Below are 12,677 nucleotides of genomic sequence, written 5' to 3'. Positions count from 1 at the left end.
CATTCTAGGACAAACAAAACTAATCTATACTGACAGAAAACCAATCAGTGGTTCTCTAGGATTGGCGTGAAGACTGACTACACAAGAGAACTTTCTGGGATGATAGAAATATCCTGTCTTGATCGTGGTGACAGTTACACTAGCATATACATTTTTTTGTCAAAAGTCTTCAAAGACTTAAAATGAATACATTTTATTGTATATAAATCATCCCTCATGAAGTTGATTTCAAAAATACTTGTACATGTATAGTGCTTATAGCAATGAAATCCTGGACTGTACCCTCAGGGTTTCTAATTTGGTAAATCTTGGGGAAAGCCAGGGAGCTGCATTTTATAAGACTCCAACTGATTTTCATGCAGATGATCTTTGAATCATATCTTAATGCTACTCTAAGGAATAGGCTTTAAAATGACAAGTTAATAAACTCTGTCTAAAGACAACTGGAAGAAACAAAATATACCTTTATTAAATAAAATGCCTAATACAGCACAATGCATTTTACAATATTCTATCCACATGATTTCAAGGTCTTCTGAACCCTTATATCACTTTGAATCTCTTCTAGCACTTAGCAAATTCTGCCCTTTATTATAGTTATTTCTGCACTAGTCTTATGTCCCTCCACTAGATTAAATCTTCTAAGAGGTGAGTGATTTGATCTTATCACTCTTGTATTCCTACATACAGGCACATGTCTTGCATATGGGCATGTGCTCATTTGTGAGCTGACATTTGTTGTAGTTGGGCTCCCCGCTGAGCACAAAGTTTGCTTGTCCCTCTGCCCTTCACCCTGCTCATACTCTCTTTCTCTTGTGCTCTCTCTCAAATAAATAAATAAAATCTTAAAAAAAAAGAACTTTTAGATAAAAATTTGTTTACCTCAGATAACCTTAAGTGAGCCAAATTTATCCAAGAAAAAACAAAATAGATTAGCTACAAAGGGAAGTGAGATTTTTACTGTACCTCATCTAAAATTCCAAAGAAATTATAGGGTCTCTTAGGCCCTGGATTTGGGGTGGCATCCAAAGAGATGAAAGAATAGTTGCCAAAAGGAGTACTGTGGACATAATGGAAAGAGCCATCCCTACGTACAGCAGAATATTTCCTAAAAAATACAAGACAGGAAAGTTTTAGTGCAATCGTAAAAAGACAGAATGAACTTATCCTTCCCATATATCATACTATATTTTGCCTCCCTTTGAAAATTTCCTAATCTGACAGAGAAATACATAAAGTAGATCCACAATAAGCTGATTAAAAGAACTTCTAAAAATCTTTTTCCCCCACTGTCTACAAAGATTCAGGCAAACTAATTAATAAGTAATTAAACACAAGGTCACTAAGCAAAGCAGAGAAATAGGTGACTATTTATGGTAGTCCACTAAACATTTAAAAAGAGATCAATCAGAATTCAGTGAAATGCTACTTATCAATCATTGAAAAATTTAGTGAGGACCTACTAAGTACTTAACAGAATTCTTGGTGTAATGAGATAAAAAAAAGGTGTTTATATCTTGAAACAGAACTACCGAGGCTTAACTCACAATGAAGCCTTGCAAAGATGAAATCATCAAGCCAGGAGAAAAATGTTAGTTAGGTCTGGGTCAGTAAATCTTTTTCAATCCCTAAAAATATGTTGGTAACACACACAGGGTACACACTTGGTAATGAAAGTCCTTACTCCTCAAGTATCAACAGTGTTCAGGTATCTATAAGGTTGGACAGTGAAGAACAGGGGAAAGAGTGGGTAACATAGCACACAGAGTAGGAATTCATCAAGTATTTGTTGAATAAATGTGAAGGAAGGTACAGATTGGGGACATACCAATATTACTCAAATGTCAAAATATTATAAGAAAGCAGCTAAGACACATATGGAAAAATAAAACTCTTGAAACCTAATATGCTATCAGGAAGCTATATTTAAGCCACAATAGCCATCAAACATATCATAAAATAAATATATTATCACAGATATTAATAATTAAAAGCCAATTAGTTCTATTGCTTCTCTTCCTGGTATTTTTAAATTTTCTATTTTGAAGGGGGCACTTAGGTTGCTCAGTCGGTTAAGCCTGCAACCCTTGATTTCGGCTCAGGTCATGATCTCAGGGTCATGGGAGCCAGCCCTACAATGGGTTCAGCACTCAGCATAGAGTCTGCTTATCCCTCTCCCCCGGCTCCTCCGCTGCTCATGTGTGCACACGCACATGTGCACTTTCTCTCTCAAATAAATAAAATCTTTAAAAAATGAAATTTCATATTTTGGGTTTTTTTTCTCTCATTAAGGTTTTTACTTATGTTTTTCCTGCTTAATTTGTTTTCAGTTATTCTTTCAGATCTTATAATTTTACATATGTTGCTTCCTCTCCTACATTCTTTTTTTTTAAGATTTTATTTATTTATTCATGAGACACAGATAGAGAGAGAGAGGCAGAGACACAGGCAGAGGGAGAAGCAGGCCCCCTGCAGGGAGCCCGACATGGGACTCATCCTGAGACTCCATCCTGAGACTCGATCCTGGGTCTCCAGGATCACACCCTGAGCTGAAGGTGGCGCTAAACCGCTGAGCTACCGGGGCTGCCCACCATTCCTACATTCTTAATACATTAAAGCCCACTATCTAAAAGTAGACTCAACTATTTGAAAGCAGAGATTAAAATATATTATAGCTATTAACATTTTTTGAATTCTGGATTTTGGCATTCTCTGGGGCACTCTTAAGATCAAGATTTAGCTCTAAGATTTTTTCGTTCCGGCTAATCTTTCTATAATGTTCATATCTCTGGCCATTTATTAAAATACTGTTTATTAAAAATTCAGATAAAGGTTAGGTGGTTAGAAACAAAAATATAAAGAAACTTCACATGACTAAGGCTTTATTCTCCTAATAGGTAGTGAGATCCTGAGTCCTGTTAATTCTTCTTTGAAAATGTTTTTTAGGGGATCCCTGGGTGGCTCAGCGGTTTAGCGCCTGCCTTTGGCCCAGAGCATGATCCTGGAGTCCCGGGATCGGGTCCCACATCAGGCTCCCTGCATGGGGCCTGCTTCTCCCTCTGCCTGTGTCTCTGCCTCTCTCTCTCTGTGCATCTGTCATGAATAAATAAATAAAATCTTAAAAAAAAAAAAAAAAAAGAAAGAAAGAAAATGTTTCTTCTTTCTATTCCAGAGTCACCATCAAAGATAAGATAATAGAAAATGAAAGATTTTCATCTCTGACCTTTTCCTTCCTCACATTAAAAAAAAAAAAGTACAATCTCAACCTCCAAGTTATGGTGATTCTAATTATATGTTAATCAATGCTGTTTGAACTGCTACCCTCCAGCTGATGTTACTTCCCCATATCTATGGACTTTGTTAGATAGGTATGCTTCTATTCAAGCCCTTCCATATCATGACTGGACTATTCCATGACTCTCCTCTCTGTTCTACAAAACTCCAATCTCCCTCTTTTTTCCTTATCATCCCTATCTTGTTTTTTTTGTTGTATGATTGCCCTTTATAAAATATTATTTCATTATGTGACTTCTCTCCTTAGGAATCTATACTGGATTTATGAACTGTTATCCAACATGTCTAAATGTCTATACTTGTCACTTAAGACCTCCATAAACTGGCCCTAAGCTTCCTACCCAATGTCATACCAGTCCTCAAAATGTTCTTTTATTCTAGTGATACCAGTTTCCTTACTGCCCCTAAAAGCTCCTTCTAGCTTTTAAAGCTCTGGTGTTTTGCCTAAAATATACCCCTCAAAAGTTCTTCCCTAAATGCAACCCTTAAGAATAGACACAATTTTTACTTCTTTTATAAAGTCCTAACTTGCAACTAGTAGATATATAAGTTCTGGAGATCTAGTGCACAGCATAGTAATTATAATCAGCAGTACAGTATTATAAGCTTCAAAGTCACTAGGAGACTAAACCTTAAATATTCTTACCACAAGAAAATGATAATTGTGTGATAGTGATGAAGTATTAGCTAACTCTATGGTGGTCCTCATTTCACAATATATAAATGTATCATGTGAATATGTTGTACATCTTAAACTTATACAATGTTATATGTCAATTGTATCTCAATAATAAAGTATCCTCTATGTCCAGCCCATGCTGACTTCTGCCCTTTCCAGTTTCTCATAATGATGATCATGTGTACCAAATAACCTAGAATTTCATCAGTCATCCCTTAAGGCTTTTTCTAGTTGTTTCCTAAACAATTCTTATCTCCCTCAACTGGTCTTCCTTAAAGGTAGAGGCCATATTTTTTAATATTAGCTCTTGTATCTCTCATGCTATCCAGCTAATGATGGGCTCTCAACAAATTCTCACTACTTTAGTGATGGACAATGTAGAACAAAGCTGTGGAAAACTCTAGAACTTGAAGTGAAATTGAAACTAAAAGAATCCAAACACACTGAAACTAGAGAACTGGTTTTCTAACTCAAAGAGCCTTTCATATTCATTCACATTCATGGCATATAAAGAAAATTTTAATAATCCTATGACATACTGGGATAAAAGGACAAGGCAACCAGGCTCCTCAACCACTACAGATGCTGAAAGAATCAGTTTCTCAGTATTCCAAAAATCAACAGTACTCTAGTAACAAGCTCTAATCTAAATGACTCTGATGTATATAGCATGGTGACTAAGTAAAAAATACTCTACTGTAAATCTGAAAGTTGCTGAGAATAGATTTTTTATTATAGAAAAAAAAAAGTCTTTTTAAACTACATATATGGTAGGTGTTAACTAGACTTATTGTGGTTACCATTTCACAATATATACAAATATCGAATCATGGTATGTATTCATAATGTTATATGTCAATGATATCTAAGTAAAAAAATTAAAATAAAAAATGACTTCTGGGCAGCCCAGGTGGCTCAGCAGTTTAGTGCCACCTTCAGCCCAGGGCGTGATCCAGGGCTATGGACTCGTGATCGAGTCCCATATCAGGCTTCCTGCATGGAGCCTGCTTCTCCCTCTGCCTGTGCCTCTGCCTCTCTCTCTCTCTCTCTCTCTCTGTGTGTCTCTCATGAATAAATAAAATCTTTATTTAAAAAAATGACTTCTGCTATGTATCAATGGCAAAAAAAGTTTGTGTGAAATATTTAAAGTATCATTAGCCAATAAAAAGCATTAAAGTGTATGAAATAAAAGGAATTAAAGGAAAGAAAAAATGTTGGGGAAAAAAGAACTGAATCTGTCACACACACATACACAAAAATTCTAAATTACTAGAGATTCTTTAGATAGAAATTTTGTCTGCTAAAAAATGTTGTCACCCATTCATTGACTTGACTGCACCTTCCTTGTGCTGCCTCATCGTCTGTATTCTATTTATTACAGTACCTGTAATAATTCTCGACACTCTCCAGACTTGGGATGTTGAATGCATCTAATTAAAAAGAAAAAAGCAATGAATCACTAAAGTCTACTCCTGAATATGTTAACTAAAATTTAAATAAAATTTAGGGGAAAAAAAGAGTGAACACCACCTACATGAAAAAGAAAATATAAACATCTTAATGACTAAAGAAAAATGACAATACTTTCAATAACACTTTAAATGGGAGAATGCCAATAAATTAGCCTGATAATTTATAAAACTTGATAACAGAATTCAGATGATCTGGAAGCTTATTTAAGGCACCTAGTATACTGGAGAATAACAAATACTTCGATATTATATACTATTCAGAATAAATCAATTTGTAATTGTAGGATTGGACTGTTATATAATTAAAACAGCATGGATCCATGCCAAGGGTTCCCAAACAACTGATCACTTTGATAATAGGACCTAAGTCCCTCTCTTCTTAAATCTTAAAAAGATTCAGTAAGAAAGAAGTTATATAATGGTAAGAGGTAAGGTAAAAGATGTAATAGAACACTTATCTGGAAATATAATGATTTCATAGAGCTTGATTGACTGGTTGCAATAAGAAAATTACTTGCCAGCTCAGAATTCTAAGAATCCACTACATTTCTAGTAACTTTGGAGAATAAGCTGTTAAATCCAATTTAGGCTGAAAGAAACATTATTGTGTATGTAATCTTCTTACTAAGAGAACTACACTGGGGCAGCCCCGGTGGCACAGCGGTTTAGCGCTGCCTGAAGCCTGGGGTGTGATCCTGGAGTCCCGGGAACAAGTCCCACGTCGGGCTTCCTGCGTGGGGCCTGCTTCTCCCTCTGCCTGTGTCTCTGCCTCTCTCTCACTCTTTCTGAATAAATAAATAAATAAATAAATCTTTAAAAAAAAGAGAGAACTACACTGTTATAGTTAAATCTTAATAAAAATTAGTTTCCTCCTATCAACATAATACATGAACATATATATAAATACATGCTATAAGCATTTATGCTTATACAGGTCAAATTAGATGATTATGAACTCCAAAGGACAAGCTCTGTTTACAAGATCTAATCACAAAAGTCTCATATTTGTTACTTGAAATAAGTCAGTAGCTTGGCTTGAAAAAGTTTTTAAAAATATGTACAGGCTTGCTTTCTATTGCTAAAGAATCTGACCTGTACCACTACTAAGGATCAAGAAAAAGGGAAATGTAAATTCAGATCTTCCTCAACTTAACAATGGGGTTATGTCCAAACAAACCCATAGTAAGTAGAAAATATTTCAGTAGAAAATGCATTTAATACACTGAACTACTGAATGTCAGAGCTTAGCCTCACCTACCTTAAACATGCTCAGAATGCTTACATTAGCCTATAGTTGAGCAAAATCATCTAACACAAAGCCTGTTTTATAATAAAGTATAGAATATGTCATGTTGAATATCTGAGAGTGAAAAACAGAATGACTGCTTGGGCACAGAATGGTTACAAGGTTATTTATTGGCTCTCTACCCTGGTGATCGTGTCCAGCATCACCAGAGTATCATACTGCATATCACTAGCCCAGGAAAGGATAAAAATTCAAAATTTGAAATATAATTTCTATTGAATGGGTATCACTTTCATACATTGTAAAGTTGAAAAATCAGAGGTCAAACCACCGTAAGTTGAATCATCCTCAATTGGGAACCAGACTTACAGGTATACCAGAAAGAGCTATAAGCCAGGTATCTCATCATCAATTAATAATTCCTAGCTGCTCTGTAAGAACTATCTATAAAGACAGCATTTTCTGATCAAACCAAAACTATATATTTCACCAGTCAGAATTATCTCTTTAAAATAATAGTTTTAAACATAAATATTTAGGCACACAAAATCAAATGAACAAGTATTTAACCATTAAGAAAGTCAACAAACCTACTGTTTACACACTTTGTAGAAGAGTTCATTTCCTTACTAACACTACAATAATAATGTAAAAAAATGTGAAGGGATTACCCATTTCTCTTCTCATACATAGAGATTTATTTGCAATTTTAATTTTTTAATGTATACACAGTAAAATTCATTCACTGTGAAGTACACACAGTTCTTTGCATATTGACAAACACATAGTCATATATCCACCACAATGGAGATACAGAACAGTTCCATCATCTCTCGAAATACTCTCATGATGCCTCTTGGTAGGCAGCCTCTCCTCCGGCCCCCAACCCTTGGAACTACAATCTGTTCTCTATAGTTTTGCCCTTTCTTGAATGTCACATAAATGGATTCATACTGTATATAGATTTATGAGTGGTGGTTCTATTAGCAAAATGTATACCTATCTATCTCTATATATGTATTTATGCGTGTGTGTGTGTGTGTGTGTGTGTGTGTATGACTGATTGACTGTAGGCTCCACACCCAATGTGGTGCTCAAACTCATCACCCTAGATCAAGAGTTGCATGCTTTATTAACTGAGCCAGCCATGCACCTAAAATGGTTATATTTTTAAACAATCTCCTGCATAGGTTTCGCTAGAAGCTTTTCTTCATGTAAAGAAGAAAAGACCATCCCAACTTTCCCTCAAAGGCTAAAAGTGGTATCTGAAGTTTTAAAATCATATAATATAGTTGTATTTCAGAGTTGTGCCTTCAGTATAACTAAAACTATGTTATAATAACTATATATATATAACTATTGTATAATTTTATATTCTAAATTGGAGAATCTAGGCTCTTGAAGGGAAAAAAAAATCTAGTTCTAATTATACGTGGGTCTTGACTCTTACCATGATTTCCTTTAACATCAAGCCACTTGGTTTTTTCCATGACTCTTGTCTTCTTCAGAATGCCCTGGTAAGTTTGCCATTCTACCTCATGCTGCCTGGATCCCAAGTAGTCCTTTGTTTTGGCATCAGTCAGGTCTCCTGTAGATTTACATAAGACTTGAATCATGATGCAAAAGAAACCCCAAAGGGTTAAAAAATGATTTTAAATGCACACTGATGGAACAAAGATACTTAAGGTACTCAACATGTATAAGAATAAAAGCAAGCCATATAAAATAAAATTTTATTGGCAAGGACTTTGTTTAGTATAGGTTAGCAAGTACCTATTTAACTTCCTGTGATACTAGAAATGGGTTCTGAAAAAAAGTTATCTTTAAAGAGAGTGGTACAAAATGCATTGTAAAACTCTGTAAAAATGAAAACTATAAGAAATTCCAACACTCTGGGCAGATGCCTGAGATCTATGACAAACATATTTTCCACACCCCAAATCAGGATATGTAATCTGAGCAAGAGTTATTTTTACAACAAGAAGCAATCTGGAAGGTATGGTTTGGACAATGAAATACAAAAATTTCTGGAAAACTAAATGGACAATTGAAATAGAGGTTTTCCATAAAATGAGGACTGATAAACCATCATATCAGCAGAGATGTTTGAGTAGGGTAGGTAGGATATGAATCCCCAGTAGAAGAGACAGACACTCCTTTAGCTTTTCCTCCAGCACATTTTAGGAGCAAATAGTTTGAAGATTCTAGAGAACTCAAGTCACAGAAGTACCAAAAGATGGGAAAAAAAGTGTCCTAAGTCACTTTATGCTTCAACAATTGACAACATAAAATTGACTAATGCTATAAAAAGGAAAAAAAAAAAAAGGAAAAGTTAGTTTTGGAGGCACCTGGGTGGCTCAGTGGGTTATCCCACTCTTGATTTTGGTTCAGGTCATGATCTCAATGTCCTGAGATGGAGCTTCTGTGGGCTCTGCCCAAGGCCTGCTTGAGTCCCTCTGCCCCTCCCTTCCCCCCAAAAAATAGAGAGGAAGGAAGGAAAGAAGGAAGGAAGGAAGGGAGGGAGGGAGGGAGGGAGGGAAAACTTTTGACTTGTGGTTAAAGGGCTTTCCCTAATTCTCTCTCGACAACTGCAACAAACGAATACCAATATAGCAGACGGTATACTAAGGAGAATCATGAGCCTTGCTTCTACTGCTTTGACAAAACCTTGTGATGGCAAGTCGTTTAGCTTGCCTCTCGACTCAGTTATCCATAGGCAAAGGAAATTACAAGGTCCCATCTCCTCCACAGGAGGACTCACCTGGGGCTGAGGCTATAGTGTGCCCGACATCCCCCAAGTGAAAAGCTGCAGCCTGGCCAGCATTCCACCGCCCGGACCACAGAACAACGCGACAGTACGGCAACCCTCCCTACCTGTTGCCAGGACGAGAGCTGGTTGAATGATGTCAATAGTTTCTGAACAGAACTTCTCTAAGTCTACAGCTCTGCCTGGATCACGAAACCTGCTCAGGTGAATGTCGGATATCTGCCGAAAGCAGGTATTAAACAGAGATATCTGGGTCAGGAAGAGGCAGCACGGGCAGCAGGCGACCCGGCAGCTCTCTCAAGGCGGAAGGGAATGTCAAGGATGCGGTGCAAGAACGAAGCACGCCCCGCACCCCCACATCCCAGGGAAGGACGGGGCTCCCAGCCGCACCCCGGCGGAAACTGTCCGCGTCTCACCGCGTCCTGCGGGCTTTGCACCTACCCCCCGCCCTGCTCCCGCTGCGTCACCTGCAGACCCCAGAAGATGTTGCTGGCGCCGGGGCCCGGCGCGGGGTGCGGGCTCCGGGAGGCGCGGGGCTGGGGCAGAGGCGAGGGCTGACCGGCCAGGCCATAGTGCTCCAAGAGCACGGCCGCCAACGCCGCTGCCGCCAGCCCCGCGACCACCCTGACCGCCAGCCCCGCGGCCATCCTGCCCGCCGCCCGGGCGCTGCACTTGCTGTCGGCGGCTCGGCCCGTGCGGCGCCCGCGGCGGCTGCTCTGGCCTCACTTCCGGACTCTATGATCCGGGCGTGAGGCGCGGCCGGAGCGCTGGCGCCGCACCTGCACCCAGCGGAGCACCTGCCGCTCGCTCGCCCGCGGCCCGGGTCTCTGCGCGGGGGTGGCGAACGGAAGGCGGGTGAGATAGAGGAAACCGGGACCCCCGGCGCCCTTCAAGGTTGCCGAGGAGTGGCAGGGAAAGAACCCCGGTCCAGGAGGCGGAGGCCGAAGTCCTGGCTCCGCCTTAGTCGATCATTTCCTGACCCCTGTGGGTCACCTTGCTTACCCGTAAAACGGAATTAGTAATGCCTCGCGTGCCTACTTCACAGGCTTGTGAGAATCAAAGTATGTTATGAGGACGCCTTTTACATTTCCGTATAGATGTGACAGCTGGCTTTCTCTCGGCCCTTCTGATTATTGACAACGTCTTTCCAAGAGACGTAATACGTATGTTTTGTAGTTATTTTTTTTCCTAAATCTGATTTCGTACACAGTTGGCTATGTAGTTTCCCGTTCCCATGTTATGTCCTTTATTTAATAAATTGTAAATACAGGAGAATTAGAGTCCTGCCCTTGATTTATCTAACCATTGCTATTGTTGAACTTTTGGATTATTTATTATGGTCGGAATGTTCTGAATAAACATTTTTGTATAAACATTCTGAATAAACATACCGCTGTTCTGAAAAAAAAAAACTTTAAGAAAAGATTTTATTTATGTATTTGAGAGCGCGCGCATGAAAGGGAGGGGGAGCAGAGGGAAAAGCTGACTCCCCGCTGAGCAGGGAGCCAGATGTAGGGCTCCATCCCAGGACCCTGCGACCATGACCTGAGCAGAAAGCCACTGATTAACCGACTGAGCCACCCAGGTGCCTCTAAGAAAACATTTTTATACAAATAGCACTTTTTTTAAAGACCACTTTGAGTTATTTTCTTGGGATATGTTGTCAATATTGAAGTGAGGACTATTTCAATTTATTAAATACTTTTTGTGTACCTTTGGAAAGCAAGACATTTATCTAAGCAGAAAATATAAAGAAACAAGTAGCTAAAGACATGATTCATTATCTTAGAAACCTATGTAGAGAGAATACACGTAAGTTTAATATAAGGAAGATGGGAATGTGTGACATTGAGATTAGAAAGGTAGAATCAGATATAAAGTAATTGTAAAGACAGAAACTACAGAATTTGACAGCTGATTGGATATTTGAGGGAAGAAAAAGAGATAGTTAAAAGTTAGTGCCTTTTGGAACCCAGGTGACAAAAAAACCAGGGCTACAGTGTATGTATGGAAGGCATTGCCCATTTGAATCAAGTTTCTGGTTTTGTCTAATGCTGCACTAGAAAAATATCTGTATAGCTATCTTTCAACCAAATTTGGAAGATATGGTTGAGATGATCTGATTTAAAACACAAATAACATGCATTTGGAGAGGCCTTGGAAGAACTTACAAATATGAGAATCATTTTCCAGAAATAGAATACAATCATCTGTGTGATAGATGTTAGGAACGGACATGCTATTAAGATATTTTGGATTGAGAAACATTTTTTTTTACGACTTTATTTACTTTGCAAAAAAATTTTATTTACTTATTCATGAGAGACACACAGAGAGAGGCAGAGACATAGGCAGAGGGAGAAGCAGGCTCCCATAAGGAGCCCAATGCAACACTCAGTCCCAACACCTGGGGATCACGCACTGAGCTGAAGGCAGACGTTCAACCACTTAGCCACCCACGCATCCCAGGCAACATGGTTTAAATTCACAAAGGCCAGCAGTCTGGATTGCAAACACTGCATTGTAACCAAGCAGCTTCCCTCACAGTGAATTATTTATTTATTTTATTTATTTATTTAGTGATTCTTCAGGGAATTCAGCTAATACATCACAAATCATTATACAAGATGATTCTCAGTTCCTGACACCTAAAGGAGAAAGGCGGATTTGTTATCTCATTAAGAGAGCAAGCAGCAATGCACCACGGAAGCAAAATATCCTAGAACTAAAGTCAAGGGAGAATGTATTGCTTGGGCATTTCAAAAACAATGTACATCATCAACAGTTATAAATTGAGTTATGTGACTTTAATAAACATGTAGAAATTAGATTATCATTTCTTATACTTTGTTTAAAAATCCAAAAATATGGGCACTTATGGCTTAGTCAGCTAAGCATCCAACTCTTCCTTTTGGCTCAGGTCATGTCAGGTTGTAAGGCTGAGCACCGCATCAGGCTCTGCACTTAGTGCTTTAAAGTCTCTCTCTCCCTCTCCTGCCTCTTCCTCCTTTCACATGGACTCTCTTTCTCTCTCTCAAATAAAGAAATCTTTTTTAAAAATCCAAAAATATTGTATTAAGTCATTGTTCTTTGAAGTTATTCCTGTGGAGAGCTAAAGTAATGTAATCAAAAAGTTTGTGTAGGTAAAGATTTTCAGATTTCAAAATTGTGATAAGTATATATTTACCATCTTACCCCTCTGTAAGTATATATTTTAGT

The 12,677-nt window shown here is 38.3% G+C and overlaps 1 protein-coding gene across 5 annotated transcripts in view; it reads right to left on the bottom strand.

Annotated features, from left to right (window-relative positions):
• The window catches only part of TMEM62 (transmembrane protein 62), a 46,887-nt gene that overhangs the window by 21,526 nt on the left and 12,684 nt on the right, over window positions 1-12,677 (bottom strand). The window contains exons 1-5 of one of the 5 annotated variants that reach the window (XM_077880814.1): window positions 9,926-10,136; window positions 9,566-9,677; window positions 8,142-8,279; window positions 5,358-5,403; window positions 967-1,108 (exon numbers count right to left, since the gene is read on the bottom strand). In XM_077880814.1, coding sequence (XP_077736940.1) covers window positions 967-1,108; window positions 5,358-5,403; window positions 8,142-8,279; window positions 9,566-9,677; window positions 9,926-10,105 — 618 coding nt within the window. In that variant the 5' untranslated portion in view covers window positions 10,106-10,136. Of the gene's footprint in view, window positions 1-966; window positions 1,109-5,357; window positions 5,404-8,141; window positions 8,280-9,565; window positions 9,678-9,925; window positions 10,137-10,460; window positions 10,600-12,677 lie in introns of those variants that run through there. The other 4 variants (XM_077880815.1, XM_077880817.1, XM_077880818.1 and 1 more) reach the window with 4 other exon arrangements.

This window comes from Canis aureus, chromosome 32, assembly GCF_053574225.1.
Source record: "Canis aureus isolate CA01 chromosome 32, VMU_Caureus_v.1.0, whole genome shotgun sequence".
Taxonomy (NCBI): domain Eukaryota; kingdom Metazoa; phylum Chordata; class Mammalia; order Carnivora; family Canidae; genus Canis; species Canis aureus.
The sequence above is the reverse complement of the archived record's forward strand: the minus strand, read 5'-3'. Positions and strand labels throughout refer to the sequence as shown.